The following is a 25,193-nucleotide window of genomic DNA, read 5'->3' on the forward strand; positions in this document are numbered from 1 at the left end:
GACTGGGCCAAGGAGAGAAACATTACAGACTGGGACAGGACAAGGAGAGAAACATTACAGACTGGGATAAGGAGAGGCTGAACATTACAGACTGGGACAAGGAGAGAAACATTACAGACTGGGACAAGGAGAGATTGGACATTACAGACTGGGACAAGGAGAGATTGGACATTACAGACTGGGACAAGGAGAGGGTGAACATTACAGACTGGGATAAGGAGAGATTGGACATTACAGACTGGGACAAGGAGAGATTGGACATTACAGACTGGGACAAGGAGAGAAACATTACAGACTGGGACAAGGAGAGATTGGACATTACAGACTGGGACAAGGAGAGATTGGACATTACAGACTGGGATAAGGAGAGGCTGAACATTACAGACTGGGACAAGGAGAGATTGGACATTACAGACTGGGGTAAGGAGAGAAACATTACAGACTGGGATAAGGAGAGATTGGACATTACAGACTGGGACAAGGAGAGAAACATTACAGACTGGGATAAGGAGAGATTGGACATTACAGACTGGGACAAGGAGAGATTGGACATTACAGACTGGGATAAGGAGAGAAACATTACAGACTGGGATAAGGAGAGATTGGACATTACAGACTGGGACAAGGAGAGAAACATTACAGAATGGGACAAGGAGAGATTGGACATTACAGACTGGGATAAGGAGAGATTGGACATTACAGACTGGGATAAGGAGAGATTGGACATTACAGACTGGGACAAGGAGAGAAACATTGCAGACTGGGACAAGGAGAGATTGGACATTACAGACTGGGATAAGGAGAGATTGGACATTACAGACTGGGACAAGGAGAGATTGGACATTACAGACTGGGATAAGGAGAGATTGGACATTACAGACTGGGCCAAGGAGAGATTGGACATTACAGACTGGGACAAGGAGAGAAACATTACAGACTGGGATAAGGAGAGATTGGACATTACAGACTGGGACAAGGAGAGATTGGACATTACATACTGGGATAAGGAGAGAAACATTACAGACTGGGACAAGGAGAGAAACATTACAGACTGGGCTAAGGAGAGAAACATTACAGACTGGGACAAGGAGAGAAACATTACAGACTGGGATAAGGAGAGATTGGACATTACAGACTGGGATAAGGAGAGAAACATTACAGACTGGGACAAGGAGAGAAACATTACAGACTGGGATAAGGAGAGATTGGACATTACAGACTGGGATAAGGAGAGAAACATTACAGACTGGGACAAGGAGAGAAACATTACAGACTGGGACAAGGAGAGAAACATTGCAGACTGGGACAAGGAGAGATTGGACATTACAGACTGGGATAAGGAGAGATTGGACATTACAGACTGGGACAAGGAGAGATTGGACATTACAGACTGGGATAAGGAGAGATTGGACATTACAGACTGGGCCAAGGAGAGAAACATTACAGACTGGGATAAGGAGAGATTGGACATTACAGACTGGGATAAGGAGAGAAACATTACAGACTGGGATAAGGAGAGATTGGACATTACAGACTGGGACAAGGAGAGATTGGACATTACATACTGGGATAAGGAGAGAAACATTACAGACTGGGACAAGGAGAGAAACATTACAGACTGGGCTAAGGAGAGAAACATTACAGACTGGGACAAGGAGAGAAACATTACAGACTGGGATAAGGAGAGAAACATTACAGACTGGGATAAGGAGAGATTGGACATTACAGACTGGGATAAGGAGAGATTGGACATTACAGACTGGGACAAGGAGAGATTGGACATTACAGACTGGGACAAGGAGAGATTGGACATTACAGACTGGGACAAGGAGAGAAACATTACAGACTGGGATAAGGAGAGATTGGACATTACAGACTGGGACAAGGAGAGATTGGACATTACAGACTGGGACAAGGAGAGATTGGACATTACAGACTGGGACAAGGAGAGATTGGACATTACAGACTGGGACAAGGAGAGAAACATTACAGACTGGGACAAGGAGAGATTGGACATTACAGACTGGGACAAGGAGAGATTGGACATTACAGACTGGGACAAGGAGAGAAACATTACAGACTGGGACAAGGAGAGATTGGACATTACAGACTGGGACAAGGAGAGAAACATTACAGACTGGGACAAGGAGAGATTGGACATTACAGACTGGGACAAGGAGAGAAACATTACAGACTGGGACAAGGAGAGAAACATTACAGACTGGGACAAGGAGAGGTTGGACATTACAGACTGGGACAAGGAGAGATTGGACATTACAAACTGGGATAAGGAGAGATTGGACATTACAGACTGGGACAAGGAGAGATTGGACATTACAGACTGGGATAAGGAGAGATTGGACATTACAGACTGGGATAAGGAGAGAAACATTACAGACTGGGATAAGGAGAGATTGGACATTACAGACTGGGACAAGGAGAGATTGGACATTACAGACTGGGATAAGGAGAGATTGGACATTACAGACTGGGATAAGGAGAGATTGGACATTACAGACTGGGACAAGGAGAGATTGGACATTACATACTGGGATAAGGAGAGAAACATTACAGACTGGGACAAGGAGAGAAACATTACAGACTGGGATAAGGAGAGAAACATTACAGACTGGGACAAGGAGAGAAACATTACAGACTGGGATAAGGAGAGATTGGACATTACAGACTGGGACAAGGAGAGATTGGACATTACAGACTGGGACAAGGAGAGATTGGACATTACAGACTGGGACAAGGAGAGAAACATTACAGACTGGGATAAGGAGAGATTGGACATTACAGACTGGGACAAGGAGAGAAACATTACAGACTGGGATAAGGAGAGATTGGACATTACAGACTGGGATAAGGAGAGGGTGAACATTACAGACTGGGATAAGGAGAGATTGGACATTACAGACTGGGACAAGGAGAGAAACATTACAGACTGGGACAAGGAGAGAAACATTACAGACTGGGATAAGGAGAGATTGGACATTACAGACTGGGACAAGGAGAGGTTGGACATTACAGACTGGGATAAGGAGAGATTGGACATTACAGACTGGGTAAGGAGAGGTTGGACATTACAGACTGGGACAAGGAGAGATTGGACATTACAGACTGGGACAAGGAGAGATTGGACATTACAGACTGGGATAAGGAGAGATTGGACATTACAGACTGGGACAAGGAGAGGTTGGACATTACAGACTGGGATAAGGAGAGGTTGGACATTACAGACTGGGACAAGGAGAGATTGGACATTACAGACTGGGACAAGGAGAGAAACATTACAGACTGGGACAAGGAGAGATTGGACATTACAGACTGGGACAAGGAGAGATTGGACATTACAGACTGGGATAAGGAGAGAAACATTACAGACTGGGACAAGGCGAGAAACAATACAGACTGGGATAAGGAGAGATTGGACATTACAGACTGGGATAAGGAGAGAAACATTACAGACTGGGACAAGGAGAGAAACATTACAGACTGGGATAAGGAGAGATTGGACATTACAGACTGGGACAAGGAGAGATTGGACATTACAGACTGGGACAAGGAGAGGCTGGAAATTACCACGAATATGCCTGCCAACTAATCTGAGCATGCTCTGAGAACGCACCCTGGAATACCGTCCAGCCCCGCGGCCTTGCGAGTCCTGACCTGATTAAAAACCTTACGTCAGCCTGGAAGAGTGAGATCACCCAGTCCTCTGGGTCGGTGTGGCCCTCCCTCACTGTATGGTGTTGTTATTGTCAAAACGTGCATAAAATGCATTGAGCTGGTCTGGTAGAGAGATCACGTGTCGGTCTTCCTTTGTAATCCGTAATGGACTGTGGCTCATGCGACATGCAGCATAGCCTGTGAAATAGAAGGCCACGTTACTTCTATACTGTCCTTTTGCTCGTTTGATAACTCTGCAGAGGTTCTAGCGGGACTTGTTGTCCTTGTTCCTGTCCTCAGCCGTAGCCTCAGGGTTGTCTGTGATAGTCCTGTCCTTTAGTTTAGCTCCAACCTCAGTGTCAAACCAGGGCTTTTGATTGGGGAAGCAGCAAACCTTCAGTGTTGGGACAACGTCGCCGATGCATTTCCTTATGAAGCCGGTGACGGAGGTGTCAAACCAGGGCTTTTGATTGGGGAAGCAGCAAGCCTTCAGTGTTGGGACAACGTCCCCGATGCATTTCCTTATAAAGCCGGTGACGGAGGTGTCAAACCAGGGCTTTTGATTGGGGAAGCAGCAAATCTTCAGTGTTGGAACAACGTCGCCGATGCATTTCCTTATGAAGCCGGTGACGGAGGGGGTTAGCTCGTTGGTGTTATAGGTGGAGTTTCGGAACATATTCTAATCAGCGCTAGCAAAGCAGTTCTGTAGCATAATCTCTGATTCTGATGATCTATTCTCAATGGATTAAGTCACCAGGTACTTCCTGTTTGAGCTTCTGCAACTGACAACTGAGAACAACATGGAGGGCAGAGAATGTAAAACGCATTAATACCATCGTTGCTGAGTGAGTGGTGGACCGCAGTAAGGTGAGCACCATCTGGTAGGGTTTCCACTAGTTACCACAAACACAAAGTCAAAATTATCTTTTTGGTGTTCATTTAAGGTTCGGGTTAGGCATAAGGTTAGCCATGTGGTTAAGGTTAGGATTAAGGTTAGGGTTAGGTTTAAAATCACATTTTAAGAAGATCAATTGTAGAAATAGGTGGGCATTAAGACTTTATGGCTGTGGTATCTAGGTATGTCAGTAACCAGGAATGTGATAGATTGAACTGCAGTAATTCTTAGTGGTCATACACAGAACCACATCTGAATTGTGAATTCACATAATTGTATGATTTTTATTTACGTTTAAACGTTAAGAGAAATTGTACATTTCTCCCATCCCTATTGGATAGCCATGGGGGAGTGTCTTGACCAAAATACATGTTTCTGAAAAGCGGAGAATTTTGCTGTTACAAGCAAATCCTTGATCCAAGGTCATCCATCTTCTTGGCCAATGGAATGCAGGGAAGGGGTGGTCGGTTTTCCCTTCTCATTAATCTCACCAGGACTCTCCCTCTCCTGCCTCTGTAACGCCGGCATTTCCTCTTGGATTGCCTGAAAATTGGGTCGTAATTTCAGAAAGAGCCCAGGGCAGATAAGTCAAAGTTGAAGCTGGAATTGGGGACAGTAACTGACGATCTGATGTTCAAAAGTTCTTGCCGGTTATAAAAAAGGATAGCGAATACATTTCAGGAAAATAAAGTAAAGATAAATGGCAAAATAATTCCAAATAGCTCAGCTATCCAGTACAGTGCCATCTGTCTTCTCTCTGGTGTGTCTTTGTCGTAGGGGTGTTGTCACGTCCTGACCAGTAAAAGGGGTTATTTGTCATTGTAGTTTGGTCAGGGCGTGGCAGGGGGTGTTAGGGTTTTTGGTTTATGTTTTATGTTATCTATTTCTATGTGTTTATCTAGCTTTCTGTGTTAGTTTTGTCAATGACCTCCAATTAGAGGAAGCTGGTTGTTGTTGTCTCTAATTGGAGGCCATATTTAGTTGTGTTTGTTTTTACTTGTGTTTGTGGGTGGTTGTTTCCAGTATAGTCTGTGCACCTTACTGGACTGTTTTCGAAGTCTGTTTATTTTGTGATTAAGTGTTTTCTTTAATAAATAAGAAGATGAGCACTTTACCCGCTGCATTTTGGTCCCCTCCTTATGACACCTGTGACAGGTGTGGCCTAATGTTATGATAATGTCTCATTCATTAGGTAATTCATTATGGGATACAAAATATGGATCTATCTATATTCTACAGTAAACGGGGCACCACCTATCATTTAAGTTGATAAGAAACTTTTTTTAGCAAGAAGGGATAAACTGTACGTGTCACAATTATAATCTGAAGGTTCTGTAGAGTTCTTTTAATGACAAGTCAGATTCAAAATCTCAGAGACAGTGATATTATTTTATAACACGAAGAAGATTTATTATAAAAAAAAGGAAACAATTTCTTAGTATTTCAATCTCTGGTTGGATTACCAAACTTTCTTTCAGGGAGAAAAATGGAGAAGGTTCAAACCGTTCCGAGGTGGTGTATTCAGTTCCCGGGGTGGTGTATTCAGTTCCGGGGTGGTGTATTCAGTTCCCGGGGTGGTGTATTCAGTTCCAGGGTGGTGTATTCAGTTCCGGGGTGGTGTATTCAGTTCTGGGGTGGTGTATTCAGTTCCGGGGTGGTGTATTCAGTTCCGGGGTGGTGTATTCAGTTCTGGGGTGGTGTATTCAGTTCTGGGGTGATGTATTCCCGGGGTGGTGTATTCAGTTCCCGGGTGGTGTATTCAGTTCTGGGGTGGTGTATTCAGTTCCCGGGTGGTGTATTCAGTTCCCGGGTGGTGTATTCAGTTCTGGGGTGGTGTATTCAGTTCCGGGATGGTGTATTCAGTTCCCGGGTGGTATATTCAGTTCCCGGGGTGGTGTATTCAGTTCCAGGGTGGTGTATTCAGTCCCGGGGTGGTGTATTCAGTTCTGAGGTGGTGTATTCAGTTCCGGGGTGGGTGTATTCAGTTCCGGGGTGGTGTATTCAGTTCCCGGGGTGGTGTATTCAGTTCCCGGGGGGGTGTATTCAGTTCCCGGGGTGGTGTATTCAGTTCCGGGGTGGTGTATTCAGTTCCCGGGGTGGTGTATTCAGTTCCGGGGTGGTGTATTCAGTTCTAGGGTGGTGTATTCAGTTCCGGGGTGGTGTATTCAGTTCTGGGGTGGTGTATTCAGTTCTGGGGTGGTGTATTCAGTTCCCGGGGTGGTGTATTCAGTTCCCGGGTGGTGTATTCAGTTCCGGGGTGGTGTATTCAGTTCCCGGGTGGTGTATTCAGTTCCCGGGTGGTGTATTCAGTTCCGGGGTGGTGTATTCAGTTCCGGGGTGGTGTATTCAGTTCCGGGGTGGTGTATTCAGTTCCGGGGTGGTGTGGGGTGTATTCAGTTCCGGGGTGGTGTATTCAGTTCCGGGGTGGTGTATTCAGTTCCGGGGTGGTGTATTCAGTTCCCGGGTGGTGTATTCAGTTCCGGGGTGGTGTATTCAGTTCCCGGGGTGGTGTATTCAGTTCCGGGGTGGTGTATTCAGTTCCCGGGGTGGTGTATTCAGTTCCCGGGTGGTGTATTCAGTTCCGGGGTGGTGTATTCAGTTCCCGGGTGGTGTATTCAGTTCCGGGGTGGTGTATTCAGTTCCCGGGGTGGTGTATTCAGTTCCGGGGTGGTGTATTCAGTTCCGGGGTGGTGTATTCAGTTCCCGGGGTGGGGTATTCAGTTCCGGGGTGGTGTATTCAGTTCCGGAGTGGTGTATTCAGTTCTGGGGTGGTGTATTCAGTTCCTGGGGTGGTGTATTCAGTTCCCAGGGTGATGTATTCAGTTCCGGGTGGTGTATTCAGTTCCGGGGTGGTGTATTCGTCCAACTGAGATCAAAGTGAGAGCAGAGGACAATTGTTCAAATTCCAATATTGGTTTTTGGCCTCCACTCATTGAGATCAGGGATGATCAGTAAGCAAGAGCGCTTTCCAGTTACCAACTATGCTAACGTCTGAGCAAGAGTGCTCTCCAGTTACCAACTATGCTAACGTCTGAGCAGCAGAAGGATTTCCAGTTACCAACTATGCTAACGTCTGAGCAAGAGTGCTCTCCAGTTACCAACTATGCTAACGTCAGAGCAGCAGAAGGATTTCCAGTTACCAACTATGCTAACGTCTGAGCAGCAGAAGGATTTCCAGTTACCAACTATGCTAACGTCAGAGCAGCAGAAGGATTTCCAGTTAACAACTATGCTAACGTCTGAGCAGCAGAAGGATTTCCAGTTACCAACTATGCTAACGTCTGTGCAAGAGCGCTTCCCAGTTACCAACTATGCTAACGTCTGAGCAGCAGAAGGATTTCCAGTTACCAACTATGCTAACGTCTGAGCAGCAGAAGGATTTCCAGTTACCAACTATGCTAACGTCTGAGCAGCAGAAGGATTTCCAGTTACCAACTATGCTAACGTCTGAGCAGCAGAAGGATTTCCAGTTACCAACTATGCTAACGTCTGAGCAGCAGAAGGATTTCCAGTTAACAACTATGCTAACGTCTGAGCAGCAGAAGGATTTCCAGTTACCAACTATGCTAACGTCTGAGCAGCAGAAGGATATCCAGTTACCAACTATGCTAACGTCTGAGCAGCAGAAGGATTTCCAGTTACCAACTATGCTAACGTCTGAGCAGCAGAAGGATATCCAGTTACCAACTATGCTAACGTCTGAGCAGCAGAAGGATATCCAGTTAACAACTATGCTAACGTCTGAGCAGCAGAAGGATATCCAGTTACCAACTATGCTAACGTCTGAGCAGCAGAAGGATTTCCAGTTACCAACTATGCTAACGTCTGAGCAGCAGAAGGATTTCCAGTTACCAACTATGCTAACGTCTGAGCAGCAGAAGGATTTCGGTCGGCCGTGGTAATTATTTGTGCCACGCTTTTATAGTTCAGTTGGAATGGACAATGAGGGTGGGGCTAGTTGCTGAGTCTCCCTGCCTGATTGGCTGAAACCTTCCATGGTCTCTCTTGGCACGAGGTCACGCAGCCCCAGGAGGAGAGTCTCTTTCCTTAGGGAATTGAATATTGTTCCGTTATCGATGGATACATCCTTTGTACAACCGGGAAAGGTGGGTCATTGTTCAGGGCATAATGTTCCCTACGTAACGATACAAAACATGACATGTTCTCCTTGAAATACAGAGAAGTTATTCACAACAGGGAGAATGCACAATATAATTTCAAATGTCTACAGCACACAATGATCACAGTATGCACCAGTGCACTTCTTGCCTCACAGCCTTATGTAATGATTTCTCCCACACAGCAGGGTTTTTTGGTGTCCTTGTAGAGCAGGGCGAGCCATTTGGTGGGCCCCTGCTGTTACGGTGCCATCCTGTCCTGGATAGAATGTTTGAAGTGGATGTTCTGCCGTTTAATGGCCCTCTGGAGCATTATGTCGTGATCTGGAGTAGGTTGGGAAACGGGGGAGTGGCTGGGTTGTGTCATGTCTTTTCATCTCTACCGTTGTCATGCCGACGGGCGAGTAGATCTGTATTGGGTATGATCTACTGTTGTCATGCCGATGGGCAAGTAGATCTGTATTGGGTATGGTCTACTGTTGTCATGCCGATGGGCAAGTAGATCTGTATTGGGTATGGTCTACTGTTGTCATGCCGACGGGCGAGTAGATCTGTATTGGGTATGGTCTACTGTTGTCATGCCGATGGGCGAGTAGATCTGTATTGGGTATGGTCTACTGTTGTCATGCCGATGGGCGAGTAGATCTGTATTGGGTATGGTCTACCAACTGCAAGGCATTTGGAATTGGCCTGGTCTTTCGTCAGCACCACATCCCTACATTGGCATAAACACTTTGTGTAATTGTCCCACTGAAAAATGTAACTTTATCCCAGTAATCGGTTTTCAGAAGACGACGATGGGTTTTCCTCTAACTTCTCACCTCGTCTCCTTTTATATTTCTGTTGACCAACTCCCCAGTCCCTGATGACAAGCAAACCCATAATATAATGCTGCCACCACAATACTAATATATATGTTTATGCCAAAGACACACCAGAATGGCTTTCCAATGGGTGTTGAGTGTTCCTGGGTGGTCCAGTCTCAGTCCTGACTTAAATTTGCTTGAAAATCAGAGACAAGGTTTGAATAATGCTATCCATCCAATCCATGTCTCAGTTGTCTCAAGGCTTAAAAATCCTTATTTAACCTGTCTCCTCCCCTTCATCTACACTGATTGAAGTGGATTTAACAGGTGACATCAATAAGGGATCATAGCTTTCACCTGGATTATTCTGGTCAGTCTATGTTGTTGAAAGAGCAGGTGTTCCTAATGTTTTTTACACTCAGTGTATCTACAGTACCGGTCAAAAGTTTGGACAAACATACTCATTCCAGGGTTTTTCTTTATTTTTACTATTTTCTACAATGTAGAATAATAGTGAAGACATCAAAACTATGAAATAACACATATGGAATCATGTAGTAACCAAAATAGTGCTAAACAAATCAAAATATATTTTATATTTCAGATTCTTTAAAGTAGCCACCCTTTGCTCTTTGCCAGGGGTGAACAGGCAGTGGCTCGGGTGGTTGTTGTCCTTGATGATCTTTTTGGCCTTCCTGTGACATCGGGTGCTGTAGGTGTCCTGGAGGGCAGGTAGTTTGCCCTCGGTGATGTGTTGTGCAGATCGCACCACCCTCTGGAGAGCCTTGCGGTTGTGGGCGGTGCAGGTGCTGTACCAGGCAGTGATGCAGCCTGACAGGATGCTCTCAATTGTGCATCTGTAAAAGTTTGAGGGTTTTAGGTGACAAGACACATTTCTTCAGCCTCCTGAGGTTGAAGAGGCACTGTTGCGCTTTCTTCGCCACACTGTCTGTCTGGGTGGACCATTTCAGTTAGTCCATGATGTGTACACCAAGGAACTTAAAACTTTGACATGCTGACTGCAGCAATGTACACCAGAACAACTGCCAGAGAATCGAATGCTAATTTCTTTACCATAACCCGCTTACAATGCCGTTTTGGAGAAATTGTCAGTACACTACATATTCAAAAGTACACCCCTTCAAATTTGTGGATTCGTCTATTTCAGCCACACCCGTTGCTGACAGGAGTATAAAATCAAGCAGACAGCCATACAATCTCCATGGAAAAATATTGGCAGTAAAATGGCCTTACTGAAGAGCTCAGTGACTTTCAACGTGGCATCATCATAGGATGCCACCTTTCCAACAAGTCAGTTTGGCAAATTTCTGCTCTGCTAGAGCTGCCCCGATCAACTGTAAGTGCTGTTATTGTGAAGTGGGAACATCTAGGAGCAACAACGGCTCAGCCGCGAAGTGGTAGGCCACACAAGTTCATAGAACGGGACCACTGAGTGCTGAAGCACATAGCGCTTAAATATAATCTGTCCTCAGTTGCAACACTCACTACCGAGTTCCAAGCTGCCTCAAGAAGCAATGTCAGCACAATAACTGTTCGTCTGTTCATGAAGTGGGCTTCCATTGCCGAGCAGCCGCACACAAGCCTTAGATCACCATGCGCAATGCCAAGCATCAGCTGGAGGGGTGTAAAGCTCGACGCCATTGGACTCTGGAGCAGCGGAAACACGTTCTCTGGAATGATGAATCCCGCTTTACCAACTGGCAGTCTGACAAATCTGGGTTTGGCGGATGCCAGGAGGATGCTATCTGCCCCAATGCATATTGTAAAGTTTGGTGAAGGAGGAATAATGGTCTGGGGCTGTTTTTCATGGTTATTTCCGGTGAAGGGAAATCTTAATGCTACAGCATGACAATGCCCCCGTGCACAAAGCGAGGTCCATACAGTCATCAATCAAATGTATTTATAAAGCCCTTTTTACATTAGCAGATGCCACAAAGTGCTTATACAGATACCCAGCATAAAAACCCCAAACAGCAATCAATGCAGATGTTGAAGCACGGTGGCTAGGAAAAACTCCCTAGAAAGGCAGGAACCTAAGAAGAAACTTAGAGAGGAACCAGGCTCTGAGGGGTGGCCAGTCCTCTTCTGCCTGTACTGGGTAGAGAGGAACCAGGCTCTGAGGGGTGACCAGTCCTCTACTGGCTGTACTGGGTAGAGAGGAACCCGGCTCTGAGGGGTGGCCAGTCCTCTACTGGCTGTACTGGGTAGAGAGGAACCAGGCTCTGAGGGGTGGCCAGTCCTCTACTGGCTGTACTGGGTAGACCAGAGGAACCAGGCTCTGAGGGGTGGCCAGTCCTCTACTGACTGTACTGGGTAGACCAGAGGAACCAGGCTCTGAGGGGTGGCCAGTCCTCTTCTGGCTGTACTGGGTAGACCAGAGGAATCAGGCTCTGGGGGGTGGCCAGTCCTCTACTGGCTGTACTGGGTGGATATTAGAAGCGTGTATGGTCATTAAGGCCAGATTGTTTTTTAAGATGTTCAAACATTGGTAGGTGACCAGCAGGGTTAAAGAATATTCCCAGTGGTTGTAGAGGGTGCAACAGGTCAGCACATCAGGAGTAAATGATAATAATCCCAGTGGTTGTACAGGGTGCAACAGGTCAGCACCTCAGGAGTAAATGATAATAATCAAAGTGGTTGTACAGGGTGCAACAGATCAGCACCTCAGGAGTAAATTATAATAATCACAGTGGTTGTAGAGGGTGCAACAGGTCAGCACCTCAGGAGTAAATGATAATAATCACAGTGGTTGTAGAGGGAGCAACAGGTCAGCACCTCAGGAGTAAATGTCAGTTGGCTTTTCATAGCCGATCATTCCTTTATTTAACCAGGTAAGCTAGTGGAGAACAAGTTCTCATTTACAACTGCGACCTGGCCAAGATAAAGCAAAGCAGTGCGACACAAACAACAACACAGAGTTACAAATGGAATAAACAAGCGTACAGTCAATAACACAATAGCAAAAAGAAAGTCTATATACAGTGTGTGCAAATGGCGTGAGGAGGTAAGGCAATAAATAGGCCATAGTAGCGAAGTAATTACAATTTAGCAAATTAACACTGGAGTGATAGATGAGCAGATGATGGTGTGTAAGTAGTGATACTGGTGTGCAAAAGAGCAGAAGGTAAATAAAAACAATATGGGGATGAGGTAGGTAGATTGGGTGGGCTATTTACAGATGGACTATGTACAGCTGCAGAGATCGGTTAGCTGCTCAGGTAGCTGATGTTTAAAGTTAGTGAGGGAAATGTAAGTCTCCAGCTTCAGCGATTTTTGCAATTCGTTCCAGTCATTGGCAGCAGAGAACTGGAAGGAAAGGCGGCCAAAGGAGGTGTTGGCTTTGGGGATGAACAGTGAGATATACCTGCTGGAGCGCGTGCTATGGGTGGGGGGAGTCCGGGACAAGGACGCTCGTCCGGTAAACAGGTCAGGGTTCCAGAGCCGCAGGCAGAACAGTTGAAACTGAAGCAGCAGCACAACCAGGTTGACTGGAGACAATCAGGACTCATCAGGCCAGGTGGACCTGAGGCATGGTCCTAGGGCTCAGGTTCTCTAGGTGGGGAAGGGGTATAGAGAGAATTAGAGGGAGCAAACTTTACTTCACACAGGACACCAGATAAGACAGTGTCCCACTGACCCTAGCAGCCAAGCGCATAGACTATTGCAGCATAGATACTGGAGGCTGAGACGAGGGGACGACGACACTGTGGCCCCGTCTGACGATACCCCCGGACAGGGCCAACCAGGCAGGATATAACCCCACCCACTTTACCAACAGATCACCAACATACTACCCTGAGACAAGGCTGAGCCCACGAAGATCTCCTCCAGCGCACGAGCCCGAGGGGGGCGCATGACCGGACAGGAAGATCACATCAGTGACTCAACCCACTCAAGTCGAACACATCAAAGCCTGACACAATGTGAAGCACCTCTCCTAGGGGCGGCATGGAAGAGCACTAGTAAGCCAGTGACTCAGCCCCTGTAATAGGGTCAGAGGCAGAGAATCCCAGTGGAGAGAAGGAAGCCGACCAGGCAGAGACAGCAAAGGCAGGTCATCCTTCCAGTGCATTGCTGTTCACCTTCACACTCCTGGCCCAGACTGCACACCCCTGGCCCAGCAGGACCTACTGAAGAGATGATTCTTCAGTAAAGACTTAAAGGTCAAGACCAAATCTGCGTCTCTCACATGGATAGGCAGACCATTCCATAAAAATGGAGCTCTATAGTAGAAAGACCTGCCTCCAGCTGTTTGCTTAGAAATTCTAGGGACAATAAGGAGTCCTGCATCTTGTGACCGTCGCGTACGTGTAGGTATGTACAGCAGGACCAAATTGGAGAGATAGGTAGGAGCAAGTACATGTAATGCTTTGTAGGTTAGCAGTAAAACCTTGAAATCAGCTCTATCCTTAACAGGAAGTCAGTGTAGAGGCTGGAGTTATATGATCTAGTCAAGATTCAAGCAGCCGTATTTAGCACTAACTGAAGTTTATTTAGTGCTTTATCCGAGTAGCCAGAGAAACTAGAGAATTGCAGTAGTCTAATCTAGAAGTGACAAAAGCATGGATTAGCTTTTCTGCATCATTATTGGACAAAAAATCTCAGACGTTTGCAATGTTACGAAGATGGAAAAACTGCCCTTGAAATATTCTTGATATGTACGTCAAAGGAGAGATCAGGGTGCAGAGTAACACAGGTCCTTCACAGTTTTATTTGAGACCTGTACAACCATCAAGATGAATTGTCAGATCCAACAGCAGATCTCTTTGTTTCTTGGGATCTAGAACTAGCATCTCTGGTTTGTCTGAGTTTAAAAGTAAAACATTTGTTGCTATCCACTTCCTTATATCTGAAACGTAGGCTTCCAAGGTAGGCAATTTTGGCGCTTCACCATGTTCATTGAAATGTACAGCTGTGTGTCGTCCACACAGCAGTGAAAGTTGACACTGTGTTTCTGAGTGACATCACCAAGAGGCAGAATATATAGTGATAACAGTAGTGGTCCTAAAACAGAACCTTGAGGAACACCGAAACTTACAATTGATTTGTCAGATGACAAACCATCCACAGAGACAAACTCTAATCTTTCCAACGGATACGACCTAAACCACACAAGAACTTGTTTTTGTAGACCAATTAGGATTTGTTGATCAATGGTGTCAAAAGCAGCACTAAGGTCAAATGCAAAGCCTTGGTCTGACGCCATTAAAAGGTAATTTACCACCTTCACGAGTGCAGTCTAGACTGAAGCATTTTGTATACATTATTTGTCTTCAGGAAGGCAGTAAGTTGCTGCACAACAGCTTTTTCAAAAAATGTTGAGAGGAATGGGAGATTTGATATACCGTAGGCCTTGAAATACATCTACAGGTACACCTCCAATTGACTAAAATGATGTCAATTAGCCTATCAGAAGCTTCTAAAGCCATGACATCATTTTCTGGAATTTTCCAAGCTGTTTAAAGGCACAGTCAACTTAGTGTATGTACACTTCTGACCCACTGGAATTGTGATACAGTGAATTATAAGTGAAGTAATCTGTCTGTAAACAATTGTTAGAAAAATGACTTGTGTCATGCACAAAGTAGATGTCCTAACAGACTTGACAAAACTATAGTTTGTTAACAAGAAATGTGTGGAGTGGTTGAAAAACGAGTTTTAATGACTCCAACCTAAGTGTATGTAAACGTCCCACTTCCACTGTATGTTGTTATAGTATATATATATATATTATTGTATGTTGTTATAGTTGGCTACACCACCAGTGATCTGGTCTTCATGTGGATGGCAGACCCAGTGATATATATGGTGTTATTGTATATATATATTATTATATTATTATTGTATGTTGTTATAGTATATTTATATTATTATTGTATGTTGTTATAGTTGGCTACACAACCAGTGATCTGGTCTTCATGTGGATGGCAGACCCAGTGCAGATGGATGAAATCGCTCTGCCTCAGTTTGACATCAAACAGCAAGAGATCGAGTACGGAAACTGCACCAAATTCTACCAAGGAACAGGTACCACACACACACACACACACACACACACACACACACACACACACACACACACACACACACACACACACACACACACACACACCTGCCAGTACTGCAAATACTTGAATAGGGCACTGAACATTGCTATCTTCTTAAAGATGTAGGCTTGTTATGAAGAACCCTAACCGTGTGTGTGTGTGTGTGTGTGTGTGTGTGTGTGTAGGTTACTACACCTGTGTGGAGGTGATCTTTACATTAAGGAGACAGGTGGGCTTCTATATGATGGGAGTCTACGCCCCCACCCTTCTCATCGTGGTTCTCTCCTGGCTGTCCTTCTGGATCAACCCTGATGCCAGCGCTGCCAGGGTTCCTCTGGGTATGATCTGTAACCTTTAACCCTTCTGGATCAACCCTGATGCCAGCGCTGCCAGGGTTCCTCTGGGTATGATCTGTAACCTTTAACCCTTCTGGATCAACCCTGATGCCAGCGCTGCCAGGGTTCCTCTGGGTATGATCTGTAACCTTTAACCCTAACCCTTCTGGATCAGCCCTGATGCCAGCGCTGCCAGGGTTCCTCTGGGTATGATCTGTAACCTTTAACCCTAACCCTTCAGGATCAGCCCTGATGCCAGCGCTGCCAGGGTTCCTCTGCTGGGTATGATCTGTAACCTTTAACCCTTCTGGATCAGCCCTGATGCCAGCGCTGCCAGGGTTCCTCTGGGTATGATCTGTAACCTTTAACCCTAACCCTTCTGGATCAGCCCTGATGCCAGCGCTGCCAGGGTTCCTCTGGGTATGATCTGTAACCTTTAACCCTAACCCTTCTGGATCAACCCTGATGCCAGGGTTCCTCTGGGTATGATCTTTAACCTTTAACCCTAACCCTTCTGGATCAACCCTGATGCCAGGGTTCCTCTGGGTATGATCTTTAACCTTTAACCCTAACCCTTCTGGATCAGCCCTGATGCCAGGGTTCCTCTGGGTATGATCTTTAACCTTTAACCCTAACCCTTCTGGATCAGCCCTGATGCCAGCGCTGCCAGGGTTCCTCTGGGTATGATCTGTAACCTTTAACCCTACCGTGGAAGAGGTTTGTTCTGTCTGTTTGTAGGCTCAGTCTATCTATCTATCCATCCGTCCCTGTCCATCCGTCCATCTGTCCATTCATCCAGAGCGCTGTCAGCAGGTCAGTCTGGGGACACCAGGAGACGATCATGACATCATCACAATATGATATCACGTCATCATCACAATATGATATCACAACATCATCACAATATGATATCGCGACATCATCACAATATGATATCGCGACATCATCACAATATGTTATCACGACATCATCACAATATGATATCACGTCATCATCACAATATGATATCACGACATCATCACAATATGATATCACGACATCATCACAATATGATATCACGACATCATCACAATATGATATCACGACATCATCACAATATGATATCACGACATCATCACAATATGGTATCACGTCATCATCACAATATGATATCACGACTTCATCACAATATGATATCACGACATCATCACAATATGATATCACGACATCATCACAATATGGTATCACGTCATCATCACAATATGATATCACGACATCACAATATGATATCACAATAAGAAATCATAAAATTACATCATCATACCATGACATCAATGGATATGTCTGTCTGTCTGTCTCTGATGTCGCTGTCTGTCTTTCTGCCTCGAATGCCTCTGTCTGTCTGTCTTTCTGTCTCGAATGCCTCTGTCTGTCTGTCTTTCTATCTCCAATGTCTTTGTCTGTCTGTCTCTAATGTGCCTTTCTGTCTGTCTCTAATGGGTCTTTCTGTCTGTCTCTAATTTATATGTCTGTCTCTCTAGGTATCCTGTCTGTCCTGTCCCTGTCCAGTGAGTCCATGTCTCTGGCGTCAGCGCTTCCTAAGGTCTCCTATGTGAAGGCGATAGACATCTGGCTCATCGCATGTCTGCTGTTCGGCTTCGCTTCACTGGTGGAGTATGCAGTGGTACAGGTCAGAGACACAGACACACAAACACCTGTGTGTTTACATGGTGTGTGGAAGTCTCTTTTTGGAATCACAATTCAATTCAATGAAATAACAAAAACTCTCCCTGTTTCTCTCTCTCTGTCTGTCCGTCTCTCTCGCTCTCTCTCTCTCTCTCTCTCTCTCTCTCTGTGTCCCTCTCTCCCTCTCTCCCTCCCTCCCTCGCTCCTTCCTTCCTTCCCTCCCTCCCTGCCTCCCTCCCTCCTTCCTTCCTTCCTTCCTTCCTTCCTTCCTTCCTTCCTTCCTTCCTCCTTCCTTCCTTCCTTCCTTCCTTCCTTCCTTCCTTCCTTCCTTCCTTCCTTCCTTCCTTCCTTCCTTCCTTCCCTCCCTCCCTCCCTCCCTCCCTCCCTCCTTCCTTCCTTCCTTCCCTCCCTCCCTCCCTCCCTCCCTCCCTCCCTCCCTCCCTCCCTCCTTCCTTCCTTCCTTCCCTCCCTCCCTCCCTCCCTCCCTCCCTCCTTCCTTCCTTCCTCCCTCCTTCCTTCCTTCCTTCCTTCCTTCCCTCCCTCCCTCCCTCCCTCCCTCCCTCCCTCCCTCCCTCCCTCCCTCCCTCCCTCCCTCCCTCCCTCCCTCCTTCCTTCCTTCCTTCCCTCCCTCCCTCCCTCCCTCCCTCCCTCCCTCCCTCCTTCCTTCCTTCCTTCCCTCCCTCCCTCCCTCCCTCCCTCCCTGCCTCCCTCCCTCCTTCCCTCCTTCCCTCCAGGTCATGTTAAACAGCCCTAGGCGTATAGAAGAGGAGAAGTCTAAGATGGCATCTAAAGAGAAGGCTCTGAGAGAGAAAGAGGGGAAGAAGACTCCTTCTAAAACGAACACTGTCAACGGGACCGGAGGAACACCCATTCATCACGTTAGCACTCTGCAGGCAAGACTACTCTACCGTGTGGGGGTCTAGAGAGGAGATGGGTATACTGTAATTACAGTAGAGTCTCGTTAGGCAGCTCAGGGCCCTGACTTCATAACTCTACCGTGTGTGTGTGTGTGTGTGTGTGTGTGTGTGTGTGTGTGTGTGTGTGTGTGTCTGTTCCGTGTGCCCGTGTGTGTGTGTTCACAGGGGCGTCATGCACCCCAAATATCTGAGGGGGCACAAAGTACATGAGGACATTTGGGGAGTGTTCCGGAGGGTAGGGAGGGGGGGGTAGGCCCCCTGTCCTGAAGTTGAAGAATTTAGTATTTTTCAAACACCTGAAACACATTTTTCATGCAATCAAGACCCATAATCATTATGGTTAATTCTGTGTCAAAAATATTGACATGTATATATATATATATATATACACATGTTGTAAGTGCTGGCTTTTCTAAAGTCTACCAACCTTGCCAGCAGGCATGCCAGCTAAGATAGTTAGACAAGCTACTCCAACTTGACTGATAGCCTAAAATGGCTTCATGGTAGCTAGTGTCGTGTCTTTGGCTATGCCGGATTAAGTGATATGACATGCTATTCTATAAAATTCTTTCTCTGTAATTAATATTACTTGATTAAGCTAATCATGTAAATGTAATTAACTACAAAGTCGGGGCACCACGGAAGAACGTTTATAGAGCTGTTATCTTCCGAATAAACTCTTAAAATACTTAGTAATATTTTACATCGATAGCCGTCATCTTAATCATCTTATTTTCAGTCTCATAATGAAAGTTGAAAATTCTTGGTTATCTTCACGAACCCTGGCTAACAAGTTGAATCAGCAATACAAAATTGGGTTTAATTATTTATTTACTAAATACCTAACTAATCACACAGAATTACATACACAGAATACAAATTATGTGATACAGAAACCCCCCTGGTGGACGGAGCCGACATGGCGGCTTGTTACACAAAGAAAGGGGGTTGGGCTTGAATGAAAGAGCGGGAAGACTGAGGAACAAAGAAACAGCTATGCTATCGTAAATACATTATCTTATGCATTCTAAATTACCGCCCATTTGGAAAAGGAAAATGGAATAAATATTTACTCTGAGCTGCACTTCGGTAGATTGGTCGTAGATGCTGGCCGGGTTGCCCAAGAGAGATCTTCCTGTCCTTGGAAGAATGCCTCTGGTGGTAAAATGGATACGTTGTGGTATCTTCGTCTGTGTTAGACTGGATCTATTGTCTGTCCTTTCCTAGCCCATGTCTACAGCAGCCGGTGCTAACTCAACGGCTAGGAAGTATCACTTCTGTAGTGAATAAGCGTTCAAAGTTCATACCATTCACAACCAAAGCTCACGCCGAGGTTGGCTTAGTTCTGTACTTGACATGTGTGTCCCTTTAACGCAGAGGCTGCAGACCTCACGTAGTGGAACTCTGTTTACATTGTGTCATTGTCTTATATAGTGGCGAGGGGAGGAGGGTGTGTTTCATCGTTTATAACCCCTGTCTCTTCCACTGATCAAGCAGGGCACTTTCCTTATGAAAACCCAATTCTCTCAATTGGAAGCTAAAATTACATTTAATCTCCTAACAAACAATTTCAATATCAAACATTTCAATTGCATAACAATTCCATGTGACTCTGATAACTAGAATGTGTAGACTTTCCCAGGTACAGTTTATGTCGTCCTGTCATCAGTCATAATGTCTCAGATGACAACCGAACTGACATCCAAACTCATTACGTTCCAACGCATATTTCCAACTGGTTCTATTACTGAAATATGGTTCCTTTCCCCCATTTGTTTGATGTTCCCAGACTCTATATTTAACAAAGGCTATTCAACAGTCCCTCAGTAGGGTCAGAAAGAGAGGGGAAGGGAGAAAGGTATTTATTGGGGGGTCATAAACCTTACCCACAGGCCATCATGACACTAGTTATTAGGTTGGGAGATTAGAAACCTGTCTGGGCTAGCTAAAGCCAACACCATACAATTGCTTGTGTGTGTGCGTGTGCGCATTGAGAGTTAAGGTCATACATAATCAGTGAGTCAGAATCCTCTCTCTCAATTTAATTACATTAAATTCAAGGGTCTTTATTGGAAAGGAAAACATATGTTTACATTGCCAAAGCAAGTGAAATGGAAAAGTGAAAAACAATGAAAAGTGAACAGTAAATATTACACTCAAAAGTTCCATAATAATAGAGACATTTCAGATGTCATATCATGTCTATATACAGTGTTGTAACGATGTGCAAATAGTTAAAATACAAAAGGGAAAATAAATAAACATTTATTTAACTAGGCAAGTCAGTTAAGAACAAATGCTTATTTACATTGACGGCCTACCCCGGCCAAACCCAGACAACTGTGCGCCGCCCTATAGGACTACCGATCACGGCCAGATATGATGCAGCCTGGATTCAAACCAGGTACTGCAGTGATGCCTCTTGCAGTGAAATGCAGTCTTCTTAGACCACTGCGCCACTCGGGTGGTATTTACAAAGGTTTTTGTTGTTCAGAGGTTGCCCTTTTGTTGTTGCAACAGGTCACAACTCTTGCTGCTGTGATGGTACAAACATTATTTGGCACAGAAAACAGTATTAAGGGCAAGAAGGTAGAGACAACAATACATCACTGCTGTAGACCCTCCTGGGTTGGGAACAGAAGATCTATCTCCTGCTGTAGACCCTCCTGGGTTGGGAACAGAAGATCTATCTGCTGCTGTAGACCCTCCTGGGTTGGGAACAGAAGATCTATCTGCTGCTGTAGACCCTCCTGGGTTGTGAACAGAAGATCTATCTGCTGCCCTCCTGGGTTGGGAACAGAAGATCTATCTGCTGCCCTCCTGGGTTGGGAACAGAAGATCTATCTGCTGCCCTCCTGGGTTGGGAACAGAAGATCTATCTGCTGCTGTCAGCCCTCCTGGGTTGGGAACAGAAGATCTATCTGCTGCTGTAGACCCTCCTGGGTTGGGAACAGGAGATCTATCTGCTGCTGTAGACCCTCCTGGGTTGGGAACAGAAGATCTATCTGCTGCTGTCAGCCCTCCTGGGTTGGGAACAGGAGATATATCTGCTGCCCTCCTGGGATGGGAATAGAAGATCTATCTGCTGCTGTAGACCCTCCTGGGTTGGGAACAGGAGATCTATCTACTGCCCTCCTGGGTTGGGAACAGAAGATCTATCTGCTGCTGTAGGCCCTCCTGGGTTGGGAACAGAAGGTCTATCTGCTGCTGTAGACCCTCCTGGGTTGGGAACAGAAGATCTATCTGCTGCTGTATACCCTCCTGGGTTGGGAACAGAAGGTCTATCTGCTGCTGTAGACCCTCCTGGGTTAGGAACAGAAGATCTATCTGCTGCTGTAGACCCTCCTGGGTTGGGAACAGAATATCTATCTGCTGCTGTAGACCCTCCTGGGTTGGGAACAGGAGATCTATCTGCTGCTGTAGACCCTCCTGGGTTGGGAACAGAAGATCTAACTGCTTCCCTCCTGGGTTGGGAACAGAAGATCTATCTGCTTCCCTCCTGGGTTGGGAACAGAAGATCTATCTGCTGCCCTCCTGGGTTGGGAACAGGAGATCTATCTGCTGCTGTAGGCCCTCCTGGGTTGGGAACAGAAGGTCTATCTGCTGCTGTAGTCCCTCCTGGGTTGGGAATAGAAGATATATCTGCTGCTGTAGACCCTCCTGGGTTGGGAACAGAAGGTCTATCTGCTGCTGTAGCCCCTCCTGGGTTGGGAATATAAGATATATCTGCTGCTGTAGACCCTCCTGGGTTGGGAACAGAAGGTCTATCTGCTGCTGTCAGCCCTCCTGGGTTGGGAACAGAAGATCTATCTGCTGCTGTAGACCCTCCTGGGTTGGGAACATAAGATATATCTGCTGCTGTAGACCCTCCTGGGTTGGGAACAGGAGATCTATCTGCTGCTGTAAACCCTCCTGGGTTGGGAACAGAATATCTATCTGCTGCTGTAGACCCTCCTGGGTTGGGAACAGAATATCTATCTGCTGCCTTCCTGGGTTGGGAACAGAAGATCTATCTGCTGCTGTAGGCCCTCCTGGGTTGGGAACAGAAGATATACCTGCTGCTGTAGACCCTCCTGGGTTGGGAACAGAATATCTATCTGCTGCTGTCAGCCCTCCTGGGTTGGGAACAGAATATCTATCTGCTGCTGTCAGCCCTCCTGGGTTGGGAACAGAATATATATCTGCTGCTGTAGACCCTCCTGGGTTGGGAACAGAATATCTATCTGCTGCTGTAGACCCTCCTGGGTTGGGAGCAGATGATCTATCTGCTGCTGTAGACCCTCCTGGGTTGGGAACAGAAGATCTATCTGCTGCTGTCAGCCCTCCTGGGTTGGGAACAGAAGATCTATCTGCTGCCCTCCTGGGTTGGGAACAGAAGATCTATATGCTGCTGTAGACCCTCCTGGGTTGGGAACAGAAGATCTATCTGCTGCTGTAGACCCCCCTGGGTTGGGAACAGGAGATCTATCTGCTGCTGTAGACCCTCCTGGGTTGGGAACAGGAGATCTATCTGCTGCTGTAGACCCTCCTGGGTTGGGAACAGAAGTTCTATCTGTGCCCTCCTGGGTTGGGAACAGAAGATCCATCTGCTGCTGTAGACCCTCCTGGGTTGGGAACAGGAGACCTATCTGCTGCTGTAGACCCTCCTGGGTTGGGAACAGAAGATCTATCTGCTGCTGTAGACCCTCCTGGGTTGGGAACAGAAGATCTATCTGCTGCTGTATGCTGCTGTAGACCCTCCTGGGTTGGGAACAGAATATCTATCTGCTGCTGTAGACCCTCCTGGGTTGGGAACAGAAGATCTATCTGCTGCTGTAGGCCCTCCTGGGTTGGGAACAGATGATCTATCTGCTGCTGTAGACCCTCCTGGGTTGGGAACAGAATATCTATCTGCTGCTGTAGACCCTCCTGGGTTGGGAGCAGAATATCTATCTGCTGCTGTAGACTCTCCTGGGTTGGGAACAGAAGATCTATCTGCTGCTGTCAGCCCTCCTGGGTTGGGAACAGAAGATCTATCTGCTGCCCTCCTGGGTTGGGAACAGAAGATCTATATGCTGCTGTAGACCCTCCTGGGTTGGGAACAGAAGATCTATCTGCTGCTGTAGACCCCCCTGGGTTGGGAACAGGAGATCTATCTGCTGCTGTAGACCCTCCTGGGTTGGGAACAGGCGATCTATCTGCTGCTGTAGACCCTCCTGGGTTGGGAACTGAAGATCTATCTGCTGCCCTCCTGGGTTGGGAACAGAAGATCTATCGGCTTCCCTCCTCGGTTGGGAACAGAAGATCTATCTGCTTCCCTCCTGGGTTGGGAACAGAAGATCTATCTGCTGCCCTCCTGGGTTGGGAACAGGAGATCTATCTGTTGCTGTAGACCCTCCTGGATTGGGAACAGAAGATCTATCTGCTGCTGTAGGCCCTCCTGGGTTGGGAACAGAAGGTCTATCTGCTGCTGTAGTCCCTCCTGGGTTGGGAACAGAAGATCTATCTGCTGCTGTAGGCCCTCCTGGGTTGGGAACAGAAGGTCTATCTGCTGCTGTAGTCCCTCCTGGGTTGGGAACAGAAGATATATCTGCTGCTGTAGACCCTCCTGGGTTGGTAACAGAAGGTCTATCTGCTGCTGTAGGCCCTCCTGGGTTGGGAACAGAAGATCTATCTGCTGCTGTAGACCCTCCTGGGTTGGGAACAGAATATCTATCTACTGCCTTCCTGGGTTGAAAACAGAAAATCTATCTGCTACTGTAGGCCCTCCTGGGTTGGGAACAAAAGATATACCTGCTGCTGTAGACCCTCCTGGGTTGGGAACAGAATATCTATCTGCTGCTGTCAGCCCTCCTGGGTTGGGAACAGAATATCTATCTGCTGCTGTCAGCCCTCCTGGGTTGGGAACAGAATATCTATCTGCTGCTGTAGACCCTCCTGGGTTGGGAACAGAAGATCTATCTGCTGCTGTAGGCCCTCCTTGGTTGGGAACAGAAGATCTATCTGCTGCTGTAGACCCTCCTGGGTTGGGAACAGAATATCTATCTGCTGCTGTAGACCCTCCTGGGTTGGGAGCAGAAGATCTATCTGCTGCTGTAGACCCTCCTGGGTTGGGAACAGAAGATCTATCTGCTGCTGTCAGCCCTCCTGGGTTGGGAACAGAAGATATATCTGCTGCCCTCCTGGGTTGGGAACAGAAGATCTATCTGCTGCTGTAGACCCTCCTGGGTTGGGAACAGAAGATCTATCTGCTGCTGTAGACTCCCCTGGGTTGGGAACAGAAGATCTATCTGCTGCCCTCCTGGGTTGGGAACAGAAGATCTATCTGCTTCCCTCCTAGGTTGGGAACAGAATATCTATCTGCTTCCCTCCTGGGTTGGGAACAGAAGATCTATCTGCTGCCCTCCTGGGTTGGGAACAGGAGATCTATCTGTTGCTGTAGACCCTCCTGGATTGGGAACAGAAGATCTATCTGCTGCTGTAGGCCCTCCTGGGTTGGGAACAGAAGGTCTATCTGCTGCTGTAGTCCCTCCTGGGTTGGGAACAGACGATATATCTGCTGCTGTAGACCCTCCTGGGTTGGGAACAGAAGATATATCTGCTGCTGTAGGCCCTCCTGGGTTGGGAACAGAAGATCTATCTGCTGCTGTAGACCCTCCTGGGTTGGGAACAGAATATCTATCTGCTGCTGTAGACCCTCCTGGGTTGGGAGCAGAAGATCTATCTGCTGCTGTAGGC

The 25,193-nt window shown here is 46.6% G+C and overlaps 1 protein-coding gene across 3 annotated transcripts in view; it reads left to right on the forward strand.

Moving 5' to 3' along the window:
• LOC115183659 (glycine receptor subunit beta) overlaps positions 1 to 25,193 on the forward strand; it is a 144,500-nt gene that overhangs the window by 111,749 nt on the left and 7,558 nt on the right. For all 3 annotated transcript variants that reach the window (XM_029744764.1, XM_029744765.1, XM_029744767.1), the window contains 4 exons: positions 15,402 to 15,539; positions 15,745 to 15,897; positions 17,415 to 17,563; positions 18,294 to 18,452. In XM_029744764.1, coding sequence (XP_029600624.1) covers positions 15,402 to 15,539; positions 15,745 to 15,897; positions 17,415 to 17,563; positions 18,294 to 18,452 — 599 coding nt within the window. The remainder of the gene's footprint in view (positions 1 to 15,401; positions 15,540 to 15,744; positions 15,898 to 17,414; positions 17,564 to 18,293; positions 18,453 to 25,193) is intronic.

This window comes from Salmo trutta, unplaced genomic scaffold (genome assembly GCF_901001165.1).
Source record: "Salmo trutta unplaced genomic scaffold, fSalTru1.1, whole genome shotgun sequence".
NCBI classification, from domain to species: domain Eukaryota; kingdom Metazoa; phylum Chordata; class Actinopteri; order Salmoniformes; family Salmonidae; genus Salmo; species Salmo trutta.